The 25616-nt window shown below is 39.3% G+C and overlaps 1 protein-coding gene across 1 annotated transcript in view; it reads left to right on the top strand.

The window, feature by feature from the left end:
* MYO1A (myosin IA) overlaps nucleotides 1-25616 on the top strand; it is a 182537-nt gene that overhangs the window by 121621 nt on the left and 35300 nt on the right. Inside the window, exons 16-19 of the mRNA XM_053708171.1 lie at nucleotides 8797-8997; nucleotides 13728-13954; nucleotides 24195-24395; nucleotides 24885-24978. Coding sequence (XP_053564146.1) covers nucleotides 8797-8997; nucleotides 13728-13954; nucleotides 24195-24395; nucleotides 24885-24978 — 723 coding nt within the window. The remainder of the gene's footprint in view (nucleotides 1-8796; nucleotides 8998-13727; nucleotides 13955-24194; nucleotides 24396-24884; nucleotides 24979-25616) is intronic.

Below are 25616 nucleotides of genomic sequence, written 5' to 3'. Positions count from 1 at the left end.
CTGCACCTACATATGCCTTCACAGCACATGTGACCCTAACCCCCAATCCAAAGCGCCAAACGCTTGGACTTCACGCTTTTAACGAATTTACTAAGACATTAGGTAGGACTAATACAACCTTTGTGGTCCACCATCATAGAGGATTGATTCTAATCCTAACTCCAATCCTAATTCTGACTACATTATACCATCTATTCCCTTAACCTTTGGCCTTGCCTCTTTTGGCGCTCCTATCTTATTATAATATGTACAATTCCCACTGCTGTTTTGATGGACAGTGACACACCTCCCATTCATAAAAACAAAATAAAGTTTAAAGACACATGTGCTTTACAAGAAATGTACTACATTATAAAATGACCACTTTTATATTCAACACAAATATACAGCTAGATTACGAGTTGTGCGCTAGGGTTAAAAAGCCCGCTGGTATTACGAGTCTTGCAGGTACAGGTGTACCGCTCACTTTTTCGGCCAGACTTGGAAATACTGCAAATCCACTTACGTAAATTGCGTATCCTATTTTTTCAATGGGACTTGCATAGCGCTGGTATTACGAGTCTGACAAAAAGTGAGCGGTAGACCCTCTCCTGTCAAGACTGGTTCCGCATTTTAAAGTCAGTAGTTAAGAGTTTTACACTACAACGCCGTAGCATAAAACTCTTAACTAAAGTGCTAAAAAGTACACTAACACCCATAAACTGCCTATTAACCCCTAAAGGCCCTCCCACTTTGCAAACACTATAATAAATTTTTTAACTCCTAATCTGCCGAACCGGACATCGCCATCACTATAATAAATATTATAGCTTACGTTAGCCAGCTTACCGCTAACGTAAGCAACGCTGGTATTAGAGTGAGATGTGGAGCAAAATTTTGCTCTACGCTCACTTTTTTGTGGTTAACGCCAGGTTTGTAAAAACCCGTAATACCAGCGTTGTCTGTAAGCGAGCAGTGAGCATTAACTGCTCATTAGCACCGCACAGCTTCTAACGCAAAACTCGTAATCTAGGTGATAGTTTTGTGTCTATTTAAGGCCAAATTCATTTTTCCACCACACAAAATAATATAGCCCAGGTTGATAATTGTGGACCCGTATGAGGTTCCTGGTCTTTAAAGATATACATCCCCTTTTGCATTATACTATAATGAAAAGAAAAATGTTAAAAAGTTAGTTATTGTTTATGAAGAGCAAACCATTTGATAGATTTTTTTTTGTGTTTATTTCCTTTTCTTGATCACAATATTTTGCAAAAACATGTTATCTACAAAAATCCCAAAGGACTTTAATTGTGTTTTTCTGTTGAAAATCCTTAGTTGTTGTTTTGTTTCTTAAAGGATTGTGATCGGCCCTTATGTGTTTAACCCATGCAGAATGATTAAACACAGAGCTGAAGTCCCACCCAGGAGCCAAAACAAAATCGGCTAGATTACGAGTCTTGCGTTAGCCTTAAAAAGCAGTGTTGAGAGGTCCCAACGCTGCTTTTTAACGCCCGTTAGTATTACGAGTCTGACAGGTTCAGGTGTACTGCTCACTTTTTTCCACGATTTTAACATACCGCAAATCCCCTTACGTCAATTGCGTATCCATTCTTTTCTATGGTATTTTCCTGACGCCGGTATTACGAATCTTGGAGAAAGTGAGCGGTACAGCCTCTCCTGTCAAGACTCCTACCGCATTTAAAAGTCAGTCGTTAAGAGTTTTATGGGCTAACGCCGTAACATAAAGCTCTTAACTAAAGTGCTAAAAAGTTCACTAACACCCATAAACTACTTATTAACCCCTAAACCGAGGCCCCCCCCCACATCGCAAACACTTAAATAAAGTTTTTAACCCCTAATCTGCCGACCGGACATCGCCACCACTTAAATAAATGTATTAACCCCTAAACCGCCGCACTCCCGCCTCGCAAACACTAGTTAAATATTATTAACCCCTAATCTGCTGTCCCTAACATCGCCGACACCTACCTTAATTTATTAACCCTTAATCTGCCGCCCCCAACTTCGCCGCCACTATACTAAATTTATTAACCCCTAAACCTAAGTCTAACCCTAAAACTAACCCCCCTAACTTCAATATAATTTAAATTAAACGAAATAAAATTACTACAATTAAATAAATTAATCCTATTTAAAACTAAATACTTACCTATAAAATAAACCATAAGATACCTACAGTATAACTAATAATTACATTGTAGCCATCTTAGGGTTTATTTTTATTTTACAGGCAACTTTGTATTTATTTTAACTAGGTACAATAGTTATTAAATAGTTATTAACTATTTAATAACTACCTAGCTAAAATAAGTACAAATTTACCTGTAAAATAAACCCTAACCTAAGTTACAATTACACCTAACACTACACTATAATTAAATTAATTACCTAAACTAACTACAATTAAATACAATTAAATTAAATAAACTAAATTACGAACCCCCCCCACTAAATTACAAAAAATAATAAAATAATTACAAGAATTTTAAACTAATTACACCTAATCTAATCCCCCTAATAAAATAAAAAAGTCCCCCAAAATAAAAAAAAATCCCTACCCTATACTAAATTACAAATAGCCCTTAAAAGGGCCTTTTGTGGGGCATTGCCCCAAAGTAATCATCTCCTTTACCTGTAAAAAAAAATACAATACCCCCCAACATTAAAACCCACTACCCACACACCCAACCCTACTCTAAAACCCACCCAATCCCTCCTTAATAAAACCTAACACTACCCCCTTGAAGATCACCCTACCTTGAGATGTCTTCACCCAGCTGGGCACAAGTGGTCCTCCAGAGGAGCAGAAGTCTTCATCCGATCCGGGCAGAAGAAGACCTCCAGACGGGCAGAAGTCTTCATCCAGGTGACATCTTCTATGTTCATCCATCCGGAGTGGGTCCATCTTGAAGCCAGCCGATGCGGAGCATCCATCCAGACTGACGACTACCCGACGAATGACGGTTCCTTTAAATGACGTCATCCAAGATGGTGTCCCTTGAATTCCGATTGGCTTATAGGATTCTATCAGCCAATCGGAATTAAGGTAGGAAAAATCCTATAGGCTGATGCAATCAGCCAATAGGATTGAGCTCACATTCTATTGGCTGTTCCAATCAGCCAATAGAATGTGAGCTCAATTCTATTGGCTGATTGCATCAGCCAATAGGATTTTTCCTACCTTAATTCCGATTGGCTGATAGAATCCTATCAGCCAATCGGAATTCAAGGGACGCCATCTTGGATGACGTCATTTAAAGGAACCGTCATTCGTCGGGTAGTCATCGGTCTGGATGGATGCTCCGCGTCGGCTGGCTTCAAGATGGACCCGCTCCGCTCCGGATGGATGAAGATAGAAGATGCCGTCTGGATGAAGACTTCTGCCCGTCTGGAGGACAACTTCTGCCCGGCTGGGTGAAGACGTCTCAAGGTAGGGTGATCTTCAAGGGGGTAGTGTTAGGTTTTATTAAGGGGGGATTGGGTGGGTTTTAGAGTAGGGTTGGGTGTGTGGGTGGTGGGTTTTAATGTTGGGGGGTATTGTATTTTTTTTTACAGGTAAAAGAGCTGATTACTTTGGGGCAATGCCCCGCAAAAGGCCCTTTTAAGGGCTATTTGTAATTTAGTATAGGGTAGGGAATTTTTTTTATTTTGGGGGGGCTTTTTTTTTATTAGGGGGATTAGATTAGGTGTAATTAGTTTAAAATTCTTGTAATTATTTTATTATTTTTTGTAATTTAGTGTTTGTTTGTTTTTGTACTTTAGATAATTTAATGTAAGTGTATTTAATTGCATTTAATGTATTTAATTTATTTAATTATAGTGTAGTGTTAGGTATTATTGTAACTTAGGTTAGTTTTTATTTTACAGGTACTTTTGAATTTATTTAACTAGGTAGTTATTAAATAGTTAATAACTATTTAATATCTATTGTACCTAGTTAAAATAAATACAAACTTGCCTGTAAAATAAAAATAAACCCTAAGCTAGCTACAATGTAACTATTAGTTATATTGTTTCTAGCTTAGGGTTTATTTTATAGGTAAGTATTTAGTTTTAAATAGGAATCATTTAGTTAATGATAGTTATTTTTATTTAGATTTATTTAAATTATATTTATGTTAGGGGGTGTTAGGGTTAGACTTAGGTTTAGGGGTTATTATGTTTATTATAGTGGCGGAGACGTTGGGTGCGGCAGATTAGGGGTTAATAATATAATGTAGGTGTCCGCGATGTCGGGGTGGCAGATTAGGGGTTAATAAGTGTAAGATTAGGGGTGTTTAGACTCATGGTTCATGTTAGGGTGTTAGGTGGATACATAACTTTTATTTCCCCATAGGAATCAATGGGGCTGGGTTAGGAGCTAAACGCTGCTTTTTTGCAGGTGTTAGGTTGTTTTTTCATCCGGCTCTCCCCCATTGATTCTTATGCGGAAATCGTGCACGAGTACCTTCAGACAGCTTACCGCTAACGTAAGCAACGCTGGTATTAGAGTGAGATGTGGAGCAAAATTTTGCTCTACACTCACTTTTTTGCAGTTAACGCCGGGTTTGTAAAAACCTGTAATACCAGCGTTGTCTGTAAGTGAGCGGTGAGCATAAACTGCTCATTAGCACCGCACAGCTTCTAATGCAAAACTCGTAATCTAGGTGATAGTTTTGTGTCTATTTAAGGCCAAATTCATTTTTCCACCACACAAAATAATATAGCCCAGGTGGATAATTGTGGACCCGTATGAGGTTCCTGGTCTTTAAAGATATAAATCCTCTTTTGCATTATACTATAATGAAAAGAAAAATGTTAAAAAGTTAGTTATTGTTTATGAAGAGCAAACCATTTGATAGATTGATTTTTTTGTGTGTTTATTTCCTTTTCTTACTATGGGGTTGATCACAATATTTTGCAAAACCGTAACAAATTATCTACAAAAATCCCAAAGGACTTTAATTGTGTTTTTCTGTTGAAAATCCTTAGTTGTTGTTTCTTTTCTAAAAGGATTGTGATCGGCCCTTATGTGTTTAACCCATGCAGAATGATTAAACACACAGCTGAAGTCCCACCCAGGAGCCAAAACACAATCGGCTAGATTAGTCTTGCGTTAGCCTTAAAAATCAGCGTTTAGAGGTCCCAACGCTGCTTTTTAACGCCCACTGGTATTACGAGTCTGGCAGGTACAGGTGTACCGCTCACTTTTTTTCTGCGACTCGAGCATACCGCAAATCCCCTTACATCAATTGCGTATCCTATCTTTTCTATGGGATTTTTCTAACGCCGGTATTACGAGTCTTGGAGAAAGTGAGCGGTACAGCCTCTCCTGTCAAGACTCCTACCGCATTTAAAAGTCAGTAGTTAAGAGTTTTATGGGCTAACGCCGTAACATAAAACTCTTAACTAAAGTGCTAAAAAGTTCACTAACACCCATAAACTACCTATTAACCCCTAAACCGAGCCCCCCCCCCCCACATCGCAAAAACTTAAATAAAGTTTTTAACCCCTAATCTGCCGACCGGACATCGCCGCCACTTAAATAAATGTATTAACCCCTAAACCGCCGCACTCCCGCCTCGCAAACACTAGTTAAATATTATTAACCCCTAATCTGCTGTCCCTAACATCGCCGACACCTACCTACATTTATTAACCCCTAATCTGCCGCCCCCAACTTCACCGCCACTATACTAAATTTATTAACCCCTAAACCTAAGTCTAACCCTAAAACTAACCTATAAAATAAACCATAAGTTAGCTACAATATAACTAATAATTACATTGTAGCCATCTTAGGGTTTATTTTTATTTTACAGGCAACTTTGTATTTATTTTAACTAGGTACAATAGTTATTAAATAGTTATTAACTATTTAATAACTACCTAGCTAAAATAAGTACAAATTTACCTGTAAAATAAACCCTAACCTAAGTTACAATTACACCTAACACTACACTATAATTAAATTAATTACCTAAACTAACTACAATTAAATAAAATAAAATAAATTACGAAAAAAAACCCCCACTAAATTACAAAAATAATAAAATAATTACAAGAATTTTAAACTAATTACACCTAATCTAATCCCCCTAATAAAATAAAAAAGCCCCCCAAAATAAAAAAAATTCCCTACCCTATACTAAATTACAAATAGCCGTTAAAAGGGCCTTTTGCGGGGCATTTCCCCAAAGTAATCAGCTCTTTTACGTGTAAAAAAAATACAGTACCCCCCCAACATTAAAACCCACCACCCACACACCCAACCCTACTCTAAAACCCACCCAATCCCCCCTTAATAAAACCTAACACTACCCCCTTGAAGATCACCCTACCTTGAGACGTCTTCACCCAGCCGGGCAGAAGTGGTCCTCCAGAGGGGCAGAAGTCTTCATCCGATCCGGGCAGAAGAGGACCTCAAGACAGGCAGAAGTCTTCATCCAGGCGACATCTTCTATCTTCATCCATCTGGAGCGGAGTGGGTCCATCTCGAAGCCAGCCGACGCGGAGCATCCATCCAGACTGGCGACTACCCGATGAATGACGGTTCCTTTAAATGACGTCATCCAAGATGGCGTCCCTTGAATTCCGATTGGCTGATAGGATTCTATCAGCCAATCGGAATTAAGGTAGGAAAAATCCTATTGGCTGATGCAATCAGCCAATAGAATTGAAGTTCAATCCTATTGGCTGATCCAATCAGCCAATAGGATTGAACTCGCATTCTATTGGCTTTTCCAATCAGCCAATAGAATGCAAGCTCAATTCTATTGGCTGATTGCTTGAGCCAATAGGATTTTTCATACCTTAATTCCGATTGGCTGTTAGAATCCTATCAGCCAATCAGAATTCAAGGGACGCCATCTTTGATGACGTCATTTAAAGGAACCGTCATTCGTCGGGTAGTCGTCGGTCTGGATGGATGCTCCGCGTTGGCTGGCTTCAAGATGGACCCGCTCCAGATGGATGAAGATAGAAGATGCCGCCTTGATAAAGACTTCTGCCCGTCTGGAGGTCCTCTTCTGCCCGGATTGGATGAAGACTTCTGCCCCTCTGGAGGACCACTTCTGCCCGGCTGGGTGAAGACGTCTCAAGGTAGGGTGATCTTCAAGGGGGTAGTGTTAGGTTTTATTAAGGGGGGATTGGGTGGGTTTTAGAGTAGGGTTGGGTGTGTGGGTGGTGGGTTTTAATGTTGGGGGGTATTGTATTTTTTTTTACAGGTAAAAGAGCTGATTACTTTGGGGCAATGCCCCGCAAAAGGCCCTTTTAAGGGCTATTTGTAATTTAGTATAGGGTAGGAATTTGTTTTATTTTGGGGGGCTTTTTTATTTTATTAGGGGGATTAGATTAGGTGTAATTAGTTTAAAAATTTGTAATTTATTATTTATTTTCTGTAATTTAGTGTTTTTTTTCGTAATTTAGTTTATTTTATTTAATTGTAGTTAGTTTAGGTAATTAATTTAATTATAGTGTAGTGTTAGGTGTAATTGTAACTTAGGTTAGGGTTTATTTTACAGGTAAATTTGTATTTATTTTAACTAGGTAGCTATTAAATAGTTAATAACTATTTAATAACTATTCTACCTAGTTAAAATAAATACAAAGTTGCCTGTAAAATAAAAAATAAACCCTAAGCTAGTAACAATGTAACTATTAGTTATATTGTAGCTAGCTTAGGGTTTATTTTATAGGTAAGTATTTAGTTTTAAATAGGAATAATTTAGTTAATACTAGTAAATGTATTTAGATGTATTTAAATTATATTTAAGTTAGGGGGTGTTAGGGTTAGATTTAGGTTTAGGGGTTAATAACTTTATTATAGTGGCGGCGACGTTGGCGGCAGAAGATTAGGGGTTAATAAATTTAATATAGTTGCGGCAATGTCGGGGCGGCAGATTAGGGGTTAATAAGTGTAAGATTAGGGGTGTTTTGACTCGGGTTCATGTTAGGGTGTTAGGTGCAGACATAAAATGTATTTCCCCATAGGAAACAATGGGGCTGCGTTAGGAGCTGAACGCTGCTTTTTTGCAGGGTTTTTTTCAGCCGAATCTGCCCCATTGTTTCCTATAGGGAAATCGTGCACGAGCACGTTTAGCCAGCTCACCGCTACCATAAGCAGCGCTGGTATTGAGGTGAGATGTGGAGATAAATTTTGCTCTCCGCTCACTTTTTAGAGGCTAACGCCAGGTTGAAAAAAACCTGTAATACCAGCGTTGTTTGTAGGTGAGCGGTGAGCTGGAACTGAGCGTTAGCAACGCACAGCTTTACCGACAAAACTCGTAATCTAGCCGATTGTATCTCTGTAGCAGCTCACAGTCAATTAGAAGCAGCATATGTAAGTAGCCACCTTCTCATGAGCTGCAATGTGTTGGGGATTTTGAGTGGGACTTAAGCTATTTTAACACCTTTGCAGGGGCCAAACACATAAAAATGGACATTAGTGCAAAAATAAAATGCTATAACAAACCAGTAAGGTAATAGTTATGGAATTTAAGAATGAGCACAATGTACTGTATATGTGCTTATTTGCCTGCCCTTCCCATCATCCCTAAAGTTCTGTACTAATGATGTAGTTTGAGGGACTTTCAGCTGAAATTGGTTTTGTAAACTGTTATTAGGCATGCAAATAATCTTCTTTATTCATTATTTATAAAGTGACTTTCATCTCTCACTCATTATCAGCCTAATGAGTACACACAGAAGCACACCCATTTATTCATTTATTTATTACTTGTATTATGTTCAGAAAAAGGTACCCCTGTAGCCCACATCCTTTATTCATAATTATAATTTTTGAATTAATTTTAGGGCAATAATGGAATCTTGGCAATACTAGATGAGGAGTGTCTGCGCCCAGGAAATGTTACTGATGCTACATTCTTGCAAAAGCTTGGCCAAAAATTCAAGAACCATAAGCATTTCAAGAGTAAGGCCACTCAGAATGATAAGCGAATCACTGATGTCACTTTGTCTGATTATAGTTTCCGCATTGAGCACTATGCTGGCCAGGTAAGAGGATATCTACTCTTTTGTGAAAGCAGTGTATGAAATACAATTGTTATTGATAATTTATCAATAAAAACTTGGAATGTCTCCAATAATTATACCCAAACTAAAAAAGATATTGCGTTTGTTCTGACATTTTCTCTTACGCCTTCATTTTCATCTTATTCCAATGCGTACATTATATTCAATAATGTATAATTTTCTAGTAAAAATCTGTTGATTTAAAATCTACAATTTAAATAAGTTTTAGTTCATTTATTTATTATAATAAACTGTTATTTCTTTAAATTTCCTATATTTATACAAAATATAAACTTCCCACTAAAACTTTACATTAAAGCAACTGTTGGTCCAATTTTTATAATAATTTTTATAATAAAGCAAAACAAAACCAGAAACTAGTAGAACTAGAGGTAGAACTAGTAATAGGTAGACTATCACTGTTTATAACATTCTGTTATTCACTCTTTCAGAAACTTTGCATTGAAATGCAAAATGTCATCATAACAATGTGCTTCTGGCTGAGGCTGGCTCTCTTTTTGCAGCTATTTTGCCTACAGCAGAGAAGAGGCGCTCAGATGGTGTTGAGGTGCCTGAGATGCATAAATAGGGTTTTGCCAATTTCACCAAGGCGGGATATTTATCTTTGTTAGTTCTCCACCAATGCAAGGGGCCTCTCAACAAAGTAAGCCTGGACTTCATTTTAAGATAAAAATATCTTGAATATCTATATGCAGTGGTAAATAACCATCTATAAGGTTAGGGGGAAAAATATCTTGTCCACTCTTAAAATAACAGATATATACTTACAGAGGTTGATTTTGGTACATATTCCAATTAATTAAAAATAAAAAGAAAGAAAAAAGGCAAAAGGGCTAAAGACTATATATCAGTAAAAGGAAACAGCCTTACACATTTATCTATAGAGTACATATATCAGCAATAGCAAGCAATCAGCTAAAAATTGTGCAAACAGGTAATAGTGACATCAATTCATATAACAAATGCCATCAATCTAGGTCTAGGTGTAAATAACAATCTCAGCACTATATCATGCAAAGCATAGTCCCAAATCACCTGATTTTATATAAACAATCCAAATTATGGCTCCTATTTTATTTCTGGGTTGCACATACGACAGGAGTAGTTGTAAACTTAAAAAGAAACTTATAGTGTACTAAAAAGTGAAAGTAAAATATCTGTAGACGTCCTTTTGGCTAAGGGCATAACCATAAAACACAATACCATGTGCAGGAGCTCATTGGAGTAAAGCAGCTGGTGCTGTGCACAGACCAACTAATTGCAAACCAACTAATTGCAAACCAACTAATTGATTATGAGTTTTGTTGACAACTATTTTCATAATCGATTATTATCGATTATGCCGATTAGTTGTTACAGCTCTAGTAATACAGAACACCAAATTAATTCAATATTGATGATGACTGACTATAGTATATTTTATAATTAAAATGTTTTAAATGTCTAAATACTTCAATTCAATAATAAATGAGAAAAAAAACAAAACAATGAAAGCACTAAGTCTCTCTAGGGGGCGCTATATCATAAAAAGTGACAATATGTTTGTATCAAAATAAGCATACAGATATGGTATGTATCTAAAATCTATAATATATATCTAAAAGCTACAGATATATGTAGCAAGCAAATGCAAGTGATATTGTACAGATATTATTAACACAATATTTCTAATAGAAAATACTAAAAAATGCTAAAAAAAATTCAAACACTCTAAGACCAAATATCAGGTAATGTCAAATGTAAGAGTGTGATAAAAAAAAACCCTGTATACAAATAGGAGAGATTGGAGCTAGGTAATATATACTTGTTATACTAGGAAAGTCATTGGACTATTGTTCCTCCTTTTCTCCTTCTTTTAGGCTCCTTTTGGGATGCACAATCCAGATGCCGCTCCTCTCTTACTTCATAGCAAAGTCATCAAAATCCTAGACGAACAAAGCAGAGGGCGCTTCATGTGCATATAAGTTCTCAAATAAACAGTACTGTGTAATGTGCATACAGGGTACTCACAATATGCAGCAGCACTCTGTTGTGCTGATAGACGCGTTCTGGAGATTCTCAGTGCTCCAGCTCACTGCACAGTGATGATCAGCTCCCTTCCAGAAGGTCAAGTAAGGCAAGATTTAACACATGTAGACCAGAGGCGTGTGTTAAAACATCAAAATAATGTTTAATATAAAACTGTTTTAGGGATAAAACCATTGTTTTAAAATTTGAGGGTTGAAAAATTTATTCAGAGCCCCAATAAAATACAACGCGTTTCTTGGCTAGTACAGTGGTTTCAGGCATACGAAAATAATGGTATATCACATAGCAGACATACTCACCTTTTAAACAAAAAATAACCAATCAATTATCTTAATTGCTCAGAACACACCTGTTTTGGAAATCCCATCAGTTACCTGCTGCAGCTCCCTGATAACAGATCCTATTAGGTGTGTTTTTAGACCTCAGGGAGCTGCAGCAGGTAACTGCTGTGTTTTCCAAAACAGGTGTGTTCTGAGCAATTAGGATAATTAATTGCTTATTTTTTGTTTAAAATGTAAGCATGTCTGCTATGTGATATACCATTATTTTCTTATGCCTGAGGAAACCGCTGTACTAGCGGAGAAACGCGTTGCATTTTATTGGGTCTCTGAATGAATGTTTCAACCCACAAATTTTAAAACAATTGTTTTATATTAAAAATTATTTTGATGTTTTAACACATGCCTCTGGTCTACATGTGTTAAATCTTGCCTACTTGACCCTCTGGAAGGGAGCTGTTCACCACTGTGCAGTGAGCTGGAGCACTGAAAGTCTCCAGAACGCGCCTATCAGCACAACAGAGTGCTTCTGCATATTGTGAGTACCCTGTATGCACATTACACAGTACTGTTTATTTGAAAACTTATATGCACATGAAGCGCCCTCTGCTTTGTTCGTCTACAATAATACATGAACATTCTGATGATCATATTTCATTTAGGTACATGTTTTCTAATTTAAAAATGTTATTTGAACTATGGAATGCCACTGCTGAATTGTCCTTATGTAAGGTATAGCGTGTGTTTCATGCCACAAATGCATTTGAAAATCTTTTGGTAAATTTTATTCTAGGGTTTTCTAACAAAGTGAAATCACTTCAAATCTGAAAACTCTTTGAAAAGTATAGCGGGTGATTTGTGCATGAATTCTGATGAATTAAAACCCATACCTTTAATACTGTAAAATTGCAAAACATCTACCAATTACTTTTAGGTTCTCCCACAATGTTTTTTTAGTAAAGTTTAGAAAATATTTTATTTAAATGTATTTAATTTTTTCTTTAAATGTGTAAATATATACATATATATATATATATATATATATATATATATATATATATAAAAATATATATATATATATATATATATATATGTCCCAAATAGTAGAGGCACTCACTGCCCAAGTTTAAACTTTATTATTTTGATATGGTTGAGACCCAGTGACTGCCTCTACTATTTGGGACATTTGTATTGCTTTTCATGGAGTGCACTCTGGGCACGAAAGTTTAATGGATATTGTTATGAGAGTGCTTAACCCTACTTCGGACTATTATATATATATATATATATATATATATATATATATATATATATATATATATATATTTAGCTATATGTCCAAAAGTATGTGTCACACCTATGAAAGCTTGATGGACAACTCATTTTAAAACTATGGGCATTAATATAGAGTTGTACCCCCTTTACAGCTATATGAGCTGCCACACATCTGGTAAGGCTTACCACATGATTTTGGGGTATGTCTGTGGGAAATTGTGACCTTTCAGTCAAAAGAGCATTTGTGAGATCTTGCACTGATGTTGGATAAGAAGATCTGGCTCGCATTCGGTCTCACAATTCATCCCAAAGGTGTTCAGGAGGATTGAGGCCAGGGGTCTGTGCAGGCCACTCAAGTTTTCCACACCACATTTTTCAAACCATGTCATCATTGACCTTGCTTTGTGCACAGGGTCACAGCCATACTAGAATAGTAAATGGCTTTAACAAACTGTTGCCACAAAGTAATTACCAAATTGTCTAAAATGTCTTTGTATCCTGTAGCATTAAGATGACCCTTCACTGAAACTAACGGGACTAGCCCAAATCCTAAAAAAACATCCCAAGACCATTATCCCTGCTCCACCAAACTATACAGTAGTCACTATACATTCCTGTAGGTAGCTCTCTCTTGGAATCTGCCACATCTAGATTCTTCCATCACTCCAGAGAACAGTGGTGGTGTGCTTTACACCACTCCAGCTGGTGCTTTGTATTACACATGTTGATGTGAGGCTTGCGTACAGCTGTTCAGCCATGGAAAACCAATTCATGATGCTTCTAACGTACAGTTCCTGTGCTGATGTTGCTTCCAGAGACAATTTAGAACTCTGAAGTGAGTGATGCAATTTTTATGTGCTACATACTATAGCACATGGCAGCTGTGCTATGTGAGTTTGCTCTCTCTCTCTCTCTCTCTCTCTCTCTCTCTCTCTCTCTCTCTATATATATATATATATATATATATATATATATATATATATATATATATATATATACATATATATATGTGTGTGTACCTGAGTATTTAAAATAAGTTATTTAATACACTTATGCAAGTTATGTTACAAGTTCATACTTAGAGATGAATCCTGATTAATTCTTACACAGGTGACGTACAACACCAATGGCTTTCTGGATAAGAACAATGACCTTCTATTCAGGGACCTCACCCAGGCCATGTGGAAAGCAAAGCATGAGATGTTGAAGTCCTTTTTTCCAGAAGGAGATCCAAAGAATGCTTCCCTTAAACGTCCACCAACTGTTGGCTTCCAGTTTAAAGGTTCTGTATCAACACTTATGAAGAACCTTTATGCCAAGAACCCCAACTACATCAGGTAATAATGTTTGCAACACATTTTTATATACATTTAAACAAAATTCTTACCCATGTTTTGTAAAATTGTTGTCATAATCCTTGGAGTTTTTTTGTTTTATTTTAATCAAGGAGAGTATTGAAACATACACTTGAATAAATTTACTTTAAAAAAAAACAAGAAATGAATGAAAAACGTATATCTTTTAATAAGCACATAATGATAGATGCCCAGGAGTATGCACTCGACTTAACCACTATAGGGCCCATTTATAAAACAAAATTAACAAGTTCTGTCATATTATATTGAAATAATCTACTTGTTTCTTGACATTAACAGTACAAACCTTTAATTTAGCAAAGCAAGAGTCAAAATAGCGTGTGTCAAGTTGAGCTAATTATAACTTTTAAGCACTGCTTACAGCAAAGCTCCATATTTTAAGAATATTGAATGCTGTCATTAACATTGTTATACAGCTTATGATGGACTCCCTGTTAATTCAGAACCTGTGCACTATTTCATGGTCAGTGAAGTGCACAGCACTCCTTTGAATTCATATACAGAACACTCTTTTGTGCCAGTGAATTATTCTCCTTATGTTGTCTCGTCCTGTGTTTAATCAAGATAGAAGCACAAAAGGCAGCCATTATAACATCCATGATTGGTATTGTTGAAAATTAAATCAAAACAAACAAGGCGCCACATGGTATAGATCACACAACACCAGGGAATGAGGTAGAGGAGTGGAGTGAGCATGAGGTAGAGGAGTGACAAACGTAAACTCACAGAGAAGCATGTGCAGATTGGAGCAGGCTGAGCTATCACAGTGACCCTGCTCACTGCTTGATTAAATGGCTTTAGGATCTGAGAAACATGTTGCATTCACACTATTGTATTTTTTTTAAGTTTTCAAACAAGCTTTATTTGAAGACAAGGGTTATACATCATTAAGCAATACAATATGATAAAACTGTGACATTATAAACATAGATTGGTACATGTTGTTTGAATCTCAACCTTTTCTTGTAGTTCTATCTTTACACAATCGCTAAAGGCTGAGATATCCGAGATGATCCTCTGAGCACAGCAACTACCTGTCTCTTATCCTAAATTGTACTTTATTAGTCCATCAGTTTTGAGCTTGTCTCTTCATTCGGTGGTAGTGACTGCATGAAAAATCCAGTAATGCAGTCAAGTTATAAATTTACAATTTATACATCAAGCTTTTATTGAGTGGCATAACAGTTTGTACCCAGCGTAAATTTTACACAGAGCTGGGTATATTATAATACCTGATGTTGTCGCCCATACGGGTGCATGGGTGAAAAGAGAAAAAGAAGAAAAAAATGCAGTGAGAGGGGAGACGAAGAGGATGTGGGGGAAGAGAGAAAAAAAAAGGGGGGGGGGGGGGGAGGGGGGGAAGGAGGAGAGGGAGGGATGGGGAGAGGGAGGGATGGGGAGGGGGGGGGGGAGGGGATTTGAAGAGAGGGAGGGGAAGGCAGACAAGGTCCATCGAGGGAGATGAAGCAGTGGATGTTACTTCTACGCGCTGGGGAGTTACAGTCCCCTACCCTCCCATGTTAGTACCATCAATTCATGCGTAGCTAGTTTGCCAGTTTTTAGAAAGTGATAGCGTTCAAGTTTTAGCAGGTCCCCCACTCTTGGGTACTAGGTATCAGCGGACTCTTCCAGTGGGCCGGAATGAGCGCTTTTGCTCCGTTTAGCATCAAAATGAATAGGAGGTATTTGTCTTCCCCCCCCTATCTTAGGTAGCTCATGATAAATTAAGTATGTTGGTTTTGGGGGGATTATGATATTCAAGATTTTGCTCATTAGTCCCAGCACCTCCTCCCAGAAAGGTCGTATAAGCGGGCATGTCCACCAAACGTGCAGAAGAGATCCCTCGTCTCCACAACCCCTCCAGCACCCCCCTCCTGAGTGAGGGTAAATTTTGCGTAGTCTTAGAGGTGTTAAGTACCACCTACTTAAGAACTTGTAATGCATCTCTTGCATTCTTGCCGATATCGAGGCCTTTTTGGCTCTCATAAAGATTTTGGTCCACTCTTTAGGCGATATCTCCATTCCCAGTTCCGCCTGCCAGGCAGCTGAGTACGTTGGGATCATTGATCCCCCTTTTGTTAGTAAGGTCTTATATAGTTGCGAGATGAGGTGTGTCGGTGTGTGTGGTAAAGTACACAGTACCTCAAAAAGGGTCTTATTTCTGGACAATGCTCCTCGTTCCTTATGGGAATCGAGGTAATGAGTCATTTGTGCGACTCTGAACCATGACTTAAAAATCGCTCGGTCCCATTCCTCCAGCTCTGCCTGTGGTTTAAGTTTACCTTGTTGTAGGATGTTAGAGATCGCCGCCTCTGCCAGGCTGTAAGTGTCCCCCTGGGTATGTGATTTAATTTCCATTCCCAGATCTGGGTTTTCCCTTATTGGGATATTAGGTGATACAGGAGAAGATATATACGCGCCTTCTACCATTAATTTGTCCCATGATTTAAAAGTTTCAGCTATCATAGGATACCTTATGATGGCCTGCGGCCGGCTCCCCGCCGAGATTCAGGCCAGTGCCCCCACATTCCCTCGTTTGAGGATCTAATTATCTATCTGTATACATCTCTTGCTTTTCGTATTCCTACTCCATTCCACAATCCTCTGGAGAGAGATAGCTCTTTGATATTCTCTCAGAAGCGGGACTCCCAGACCACCTCTGTCTCTGGGCAAGTATATTGTTTGTTTTTTGATTCTTGGTCTGATCTCGTTCCAAATATATGTCTCCATGGCTATTTGAATTTGTTGGATGTATTGGGAGGCCACCGCCGCTGTGACCGTTTGCATGATGTATAACACCCTTGGTAAGATGTTCATCTTTACCACCCCTATGCGGCCCATCCATGAGATCGTTTTTTTTTTCCAATTTAGCAGGTCCTTACGGATCTCGTCGCAGATATTTTTATAATTAAGGTCTACTATCTCCGAGATGTTGGGCGTGAGGGTGATTCCCAAGTATTTGATTTAATGTGAAGCAATCTTTATTGGGCAGTTGGAGCTGAGGTCAGCAAAGGTCTCCGCTGATTCAGAAGTTTTAAGAATCTCAGATTTTAGGGGATTAAGGAGGAAGTTCGAAACCCTCCCGTATGCCTCAAACTCTGTCAGAGCGGCTCTTAGAGAGTTAGCAGAGTCCGAGATTGTGAGAAGGATATCGTCGGCATACATAGATAGCTTGTGTTCAGTGTTGCCCACAGTGAACCCCCTCACCGCCGGGTTAGCTCTGATTTTACTTGCCAATACTTCAATTGTAAGGGCAAACAGGAGGGGCGAGAGGGGGCACCCCTGTCTTGTTCCATTTTTGATCAGAAACGTATCTGAGAGAATGCCGTTCACTCTCACCCTTGCATTTGGGGTAGAGTATAGGGACATGGCTCTATTTATAAAGTTAGGCCCAAAGCCAAATTTTTGGAGTGTTAACCAGATGAACAACCAGTTGACCCGGTCGAACGCTTTCTCTGCGTCAGTGGTGACCAGAGAAAGCGGTGCGTCGTGTATATGGGAATGAGTTATGAGCTGGAGGACTCTGAGGGTGTTGTCCCTTGCCTCCCGGGCGGGAATGAACCCCACTTGTTCAGTGGAGATTAGTTCTGGGAGGTGTCTGTTGAGGCGGGTAGCTAAGACCTTTGCAAGTATCTTTTCATCTGAATTAAGCAAAGATATTGGTCTATAGTTCTCTGGTCTATCCAAGGGCTTCCCAGGCTTGGGAAGGACTGTGATTTAGGCCCCCAGCATGGATCTGGGGAGGTCTGGGCAGTCCGCCAGAGAGTTAAACATATCGGTTAGTTTCGGGATAAGAATGTCCGCATAGTGTTTGTAATACGTGATTCCAAAGCCATCGGGCCCCGGGGCTTTGCCCGAGGGGAGGTCTTTAATGGCTTTTTGCACTTCCTTTACTGTAAACGAGGATTCCAAGGAGTCTGCGTCGTCGATTGAGAGTTTGGGGAGATCTATTCCCTCAAGATATTTGATTATGTCTACGTTTTCCTGTTCCCTGGCGGGAGGATCCCCTCCCGGCCGTTCCGAGTCATGTAGGTTATAGAGGGATTCATAGTAGACCCTGAATGCTTCCGCTATGGCTTCTCCGTCCGTTCTTTCCCCTCCGTCTATGTCCCTCACAAGGCGCACGTATGCTTTCAGTTTTTTCCTCGCAATTGCTCTGGCCAGGAGCTTTCCAGGTTTATCACCCTGTTCAAAAAACATCTGTCTCAAAATGAGGGCCTGTTTTTGATACTCTTCCTGCAGGAACTGCAGTAGATTTTTCCTGGCCAGAGTCAACTGAGCCAATTCAGTCTCACCATGTGGGTTCATTTTGTGGAGCCGTTCTGTACTTTCGACTTGAGATAGTAAAGCACTATAACGTTCTTTTCTTATCCTTTTGAGCCACGCTCTCCGTTTTGTCAGCAGGCCTCTTATAGTGCACTTATGTGCTTCCCAGATGGTGGTGTCTTTCATCTGGTCATTGGCATTAATAAGAAAGAATTCAGTCAAGGATTTCCGGATGTCAGAGTTGAACACCGGATCATCCAGTAGCGTATCGTCCAGCCTCCACATAAAAGATGTGAGCGGGACACTAGGCCATTGTATGGTACAACCTACTGAGGCGTGGTCAGACCAGGTGATTGCGGAGATGTTGCTACTTTTAGTGATTATTAGGCCCATTGAATCAGTGAATAAGTAATCAATCCTAGAATATTTTCTATGAGGGTGTGAGTAGAAAGTATAATTTTTTTCTAGGGGATGATGCGTGCGCCATATGTCATGCACTGCGATCTCAATTAGTGAGGCTGACATTCGTTTCAATATTTTTTGAGGGGTGCTAGAGAGGCCGTTGGAGGTGTCGAGGGAGGGATCGAGGGAAGAGTTAAGGTCCCCTCCCAGGAAAAGGATCCCAATCTGTATCTCAAGGATTTTACGAGTGACTCTTTGTAGAAAGAGATGCTGGGACATGTTGAGTTATGTCCTTCCAAACAAAGAGCCAGTAAGTATTATAAATCTGCCCTCAGGGTCGCTATGTACCTGAGACAATTGGAAGGGCACTCTCTCGCTAAAGAGAATCCCTACCCCGTTTTTTTTTTCGGGACCAGATGCAAAGTATGCTGTTGGAAAGTGGCGGTTAAACCATTTTGGTTCTCGTGTAGCTGAGAAATGAGTCTCTTGTAAGAAAATTATGTCTCCACCCATGCGTTGCATGTCTTTTAGCACTATGGAGCGTTTGTTAGGGCTATTGAGCCCCTTTGCGTTTATGGTGATAAGCTCAACTGGGTGGGACCTACGTTTCAGTCGCTGGGATGCCATACTGGCCTAGGGGCTTTTAGGATAACTAAAAGATGGCAAAGTCAAGGGATGCTTGTGTGGGGAATGAGGGGAATGAGGGGGAGAGGGAGGAGAAGGAAGAAGAAAAAAAAAAAAAAAGGACGCCCCGGGGGCAGGGGGAAGCAACTAAACAGTGAAAAGAGGAGTCTTGTGAGGAGTAGGAAAAAGGTCAGTTAGATAGGGACTAGGTAGGGGAGGGGAAAGAGGAATGTAGAGGGTGTAGGGAGAAAGGAGAGTAAAAGAGTGTCCTCTTGAGAGAGGATCGGATTTAACAGTTATATACGTTGTACACAAAGAGAGAAACAAAAAATTCAAACCTGGTGAACCAGGATAACAGTGATAAACAATAAGTTCTGTTTGATTAGAAAACTGTAACAACTACTTAATTAGTCAGGGGTAGTTGTCCCTGTGTGTATTGCATTTTTTATTAATTGTAAATAATTTCTTTGTAACTCAGAATAATCTGTGATAACTGAGTGAGGTACTTGAGCAATCCCCCACAAACTTTAAGACTGGGACAGTGGGCCTATGTGGTCAATATGTCCTATCTCTCTGAAAGATACGCATTGCGCTATAAATATAGTGGAGCAGGATCTCTTCACCCTTACTTTGATGCTATGTGTGTTGACCATGAGGTGATAGCTATGACTTGGGCAATAAGAGCACAACCCCCTCTTCTGTCTAAGTGCTATATGCGATATTCCCGCCTTACTTTGTGGGTTGGGGTTTCTTCTGTGAGAGCGTTTGTCTACTTGCCTGATGTGGCGCAGAAATTGCTGTATGTGTGCCATTGAGGCATTAAAGAGATGCACAATGACTATAAACTACACTTCTCTATGCTAGGCCTTATAACTTCGTAAGAAGTCAGTATATGGAGTAATGCAATCCAGCCTTGAAACAGTATTTAGGTCCAGCGCCTAGTGTGCAATCCCCTTTCTGTCTATGTTCCTTATGAGTTAGTCTCTCTCTGTGTTGTATGTAGGGAATCTTTTATTGAATGTGTCTGATTATTTGCCCAATAGAGTGTAAGTTTAGTAATGTTGATACCATCAATGCAGTGAGGAGCTGACATGAATAGTAGCCCATGCCACTTTCCCCTGGGTCATATAACATCTTCAGAGAATGAGTACAATCAGAGTCAACCACTAGGGGTTGGACAAATAAACATTTGTATATATATAACAGCAACATAAAAACATTTATACTAATCTATGATATTTATGTGAACATACAACCTGATAGCTCATCTGGGATGTCCAGTGTTCTGCCCCAGTAACAACTTAAACAAGGCCCAGGAAGGGCTGCTGCTTATATCCCAGAGTGGTGGAGAGTCGGGGAAGTAAGGGCCCTCTTCAAGCGTCCAAAAGAGAGACAGTCTCATAGTTACTGATTCCCTCCCCGACCTCTGCCCTGGAGAGCCCGCGGGGCTGCTTCTTCGTCCTGATGGAGGTCCAGTTCTATTCCAAGTGCCTGAGTGAAGCCTGGGAGGTCCTCTGGAAATCTGAGAATATGGGTGGTGTTATCTTTTGTGGCTATAAGACATGTGGGGAACCCCCACCGGTAGGGGATTCTCCTCTCCCTCAACGCCATAGTGATATGTCTCAAGTCTCTCCTCTTTTGCAACGTTGCGGGACACAGGTCAGAGTACACCTGGATCTCTGATCCCCTAAATGTGATGGGATGCTTTGTTCTAGCCATTTTTAAGACCTCTTCCTTATCCTTAAACGAAAGGAATTTTAATATAAAGTCTCTTGGTGGAGCCCTATTCGGTGGTTTGGGGCGCAGGGCCCTGTGAGCTCTTTCTATCTGCAGATCCTGTGCTGAGTCGCTGTTTTTGAGGTATCTGATGAATTCTTGGATAAACTGTAGGAGAGCAGGAGGGTCTACGGTCTCGGGTATGCCCCTCAGCCGCAGGTTGTTCCTCCTGCTCCGATTTTCAAGATCCTCCACACGATCCATTAAAGCATGCACAGTGCCCTCCTGAGCCTGTAAGATACTAGACTGTTGTTGCATATCTGTAGTCAGGGTTTCTTGTTTTTCCTCCACCTGAGTGACCCGACTGTCCACTGCCATAATATTTTTCTTTAGTTCCCCGAACATGTTCTTAAAGTCCTGCATTGCGCTCTTTATGTCCTCTTTAGAGGAAAGATGAGTGATGTCACTTTTTGTGAGGTAATTGTGCATTTGTGCTCCATGGTCATGGTCCTGCGTTTGGGATGTGGCTGATGGCTCCAGCTCAGCTTGCACTGACTTACTGGGGGTTGCATTCATGTCTGCAGATATCAGATAATTTTCCATAATTGAGGATTGCGACCCTTTGTGTAGTTTAGGGTTCCTTTTGCTGGCCATAATAAAGGGTTAGGAGGCTCCCAGAGCACTTCAAAAGCTTTTGGGGTGCGTGGTGCTATTCACTATATAAATCACTTTGTTTCTTTGATGATTAAATAATGTAATGGTGACAGTTTAGCATGGCCCTCCTCTGCAAACTGCCACGCTGTGTACAGTACTCCTTCAGATGGTGCCACAGATGTGTTATGGGCCTAGCTAGATACTGTTCTGTAAGGGCTACTTCAATGTGTGATCCCTGGTCACTATCTCTTTTGGTGTGCTGGGTGGCCCAGTTATGAGGTTTGTCTCCCCTGTTGTAATTGGGACTTACCGGCCTCTTTACTTAGAGTGCTCCTCTCCCGGTGCCCTGCGTCTCATAACCGCAAGCTCTCAGGGGTCTTAGCGATTGCGGGGATGTCCCGCTCGTTATTAGTGGCTCCCCGGCTGTGCTTCAACTTGCAGGGCTCCTACTAAGCCCATCCCCAGTGGGCCCCGTATGTGCGGTCCTTACTCCGTTGACGTGCTCGGCAACTACCCGAAAGGTGTCCGGTTCCGTAGGCTCCGGTTGTTGTGCTCACCCCTGCTGTGCCCCGAATAGGAGAGAGACCCAGCGTTCTCTAAGTTACTCCCAGGTCGGATTGCGGCCTTCCCGGGACTTGCTATTTGAGTCTGCTGGCAGGCCACGTGGGTGCGGCCCGTGCGCTGTTGTCGTGACCGGGAGTATGTGCAGAGTCGGCCGGTGCCTGAGCTTTTGTGAGGTGCACTCACCACAGCCTTCTTTGGTACAGGTGAGCGTGTGTCCTGAATCTGCTCCGGCTTCTTTAGGAGATTATTTCTCTTGTGACCATGAGATTGGCGCCCCGCAGGCCATGCTGTCAAATTTCTTTTTTACTTTCTATTCACCTCCAAACAATGTTCCGCAGGCTGCTTGCTGCTGTGGGGAGTGTTGCCAAGTTCGTTAGGAAGTTTGAATTTTAATTGATCATGCTGAGTTTTTGCAATTTACACAAGGGACTACAGAGCACTAGAAGAAAGCAGCCATCTCAAGTCGTGGCTAGGCTCCGCCCCCCACACTATTGTATTTTTAAGTGAGTGGGACCTATTTTTAATTACACTCACATTTGTTTTTAATAAATATTTCTATTTTTAATGGAGTCTTTTTTTCCTGTTGTCTTGAGGTTAGCCCACATATTCCTGCTGTCTTCTATATCAGGAGTTCAGTGAATTGAGACACTGTGATAGCTCATCCTGTTTGAGTTTACGTTTCTCATTCCTCTACCAAATTCCCTTGTGCTGTGAGATTTATGCAGGCACTTTCTTTGTTTTGATCTTTTTTAGTTACACTTCAATGGATGTTGGTCTCTGAAGACTTTGTGTGTTTTATTATTCACCTTAGTATTTGATATTTTTGTTCTGCTATATGTGTGCTTGATAAAAAAAAAAACTTGAAATTGTTATAGGGCGTGTAAATTCACTTTTGTTGACAATGAACAGCAATCTTATGGAGTGTAGTTCAAGGCAGCCTTTTGATACTAGTCTGCTTTAATCCTTCTACTGTCTGGCTTCTTATTGATTGATTTCTAAGGAGTTTGTAACCAGAAAGATATAGTTCTAAAAAAGAAGTCCATGGCACGGTCTGCTACAGGAGAAAAGATGGATAACTCGGGAAGTCTGCATGTTGATTATCAGACAATGGCAGTGAAAGCTCCTTCTATTGGTTTATGCTGCATTTTTACAGCAGAACTCTTTGCTACATATATTTTTAAGGAATCGACTTGTTAATAACTTTGAATATTCGCTTGTGTTTTGAAACAAGATACTGTTTTTTCTGTACAACACTATAGCGGCCATCTTGGAAACCCTGATACCATAGTTGTAAAGGGGAATACATAAACTTTGTACTTTGTACACTGTGAGTCTTGTTTTGCGGGGGGCTCACAAAGAAGCCAGACATGATGCTGATGGAGCCCAGGACCCCTGTAGTCATGTCACTACTGATTGCAGGGCTTGATTCCCCCTCTAGATGTGGGGGCCCTGTCTAATTGAGACCTCTGAGACCCCTATAGCACTCTTCCTCACATACAATTAAAGGATCATTAAATACAGAAGAATTGCATAAACAACAAATGTATAATAAAAAGACAATGCAAAAGCACTTATGCAAACGAGCAGCAGCTTTTATTCTGACAAATTTCAAAGTTAGTTCAATTTTCCTTTCCCCTGCTTCATGTGACAGCCATCAGCCAATCATAAAATGCATTAACGTATATATTGTGAATTCTTGCACATGCTCAGTAGGAGCTGCTGCCTCAGAACATGTGCATATGAAAAGATTGTGAACATTTTGATAATGGAAGTGAATTGGAACGTTGTTTACAATGGCGTGCTTTATCTGGATCATAAAACTTTAATTTTGTTTTAAGTGTTTAAATAAATAATAAATAGTGTTGCTGGTCATGATGAGTTGCTTCTTTATACATTTTATGTGGGAACATAACACAAATGATTTTTAAATGAAGCATTATTATCACTCTAACTTGTTTTCTTATGCTAAATATAGGTGTTTGAAGCCCAACAGTGTGAAGAAACCATCTCTGTTTGACGATTCACTTGTAAAAATCCAGGTCCGTTATCTGGGACTACTAGAAAACGTGAGGGTGCGTCGGGCAGGATATGCCTTTAGGCAGGTGTACAAAACCTTCCTGGACAGATACAAGTTACTAAGCAGGAAGACATGGCCCAAATGGAACGGAGATGCTCGGTAAGATGGGATATTTATTGATTAAGAAGACATAAAGATATCATCAAATTGCCATATTGCATATTAGTCCACTTTATATTTCATGCACTTTCCTATACAAAAATTAATGAAGAATGCAAAATATAACAATGGAGAAAAAAGTTGTTGGACATGCAACGTGGTTCATAGATTCAAAACTTTTTTCTTAAAACTACACAAAAAAAAAGAAAAGAAATTGAATTGAAATCACTATTATTTAGTTTTCTTTTCTATAAATTAATTTGATTAATTTGTAATTATATAGATTTAAAATATATATATAATGTATATTTCCAGCTCAAAACATTATACTACCCCATTACTAGTATTATTTTATTTTTACTAATCCAGCAGACATTTACTTTGTGCTTTACCCCCTAATTACAAATAAATTCCTATATATACAAGAATACTTGCATCCCTACTATTTAGATTCCCTCCATATTAATTAACACTGTTGTTTTGTGGCAGTAATGGAGTAGAGACCATGTTGTCAGACATTGGTATTCCTTCTGGAGAAACAGCATTTGGACGAACCAAGATATTCATAAGAACACCAAGCACTGTAAGTATCACGTTTTTAGATCACAGATACATTAATAATGTAATTTCAAAACGTTACGAATCTGTGAATTCTAAATTTACAATAGATACCTAAAACGTACAAAAATCTAATGTTTTTTTCTTGGACAATGTTGTTATACATCTTTTCCTATTAAGTGTGCACACATTGCTCTTATTGCTGGTGGTAAATATTAGAGCAGACAATTTAAGTATCGGCTCTGTTCTAATTGCAGTCTGGTATGCTTCAAAAACAGTTTGCCTGTCTATTAAAAAAGGCACATTTGTTACACCTGTAATGCGTGAAAATGTGTGACCTGAATCACAGTTTTGCTATGGCATAATATCAGTATTTACTAAGAGAGAATTAGGTGAAATATAAAACTGATTATTAGATTGAAAGGAAAATAAATAATGCACAATTAAATAATTAACATACTATTAAACAATACTTAAGGGACACTCAATCAAAATTAAACTTTCATTATTCAGAAAGAGCATGCCATTTTAAACAACTTTCTAATTTACTTCCATTAACTAAATGTGCACAGTCTTTTTATATTTAAACTTTTTGAGTCACCAGCTCCTACTGAGCATGTGCAAGAATAAGCGTGTATGCATTTCTGAATGGCTGATGGCTGT

The sequence above is a fragment of the Bombina bombina genome, chromosome 3 (assembly GCF_027579735.1).
Source record: "Bombina bombina isolate aBomBom1 chromosome 3, aBomBom1.pri, whole genome shotgun sequence".
In the NCBI taxonomy this organism is placed as follows: domain Eukaryota; kingdom Metazoa; phylum Chordata; class Amphibia; order Anura; family Bombinatoridae; genus Bombina; species Bombina bombina.
Note: the sequence above shows the minus strand (reverse complement) of the source record. Positions and strands in the feature narration are given on the sequence as shown.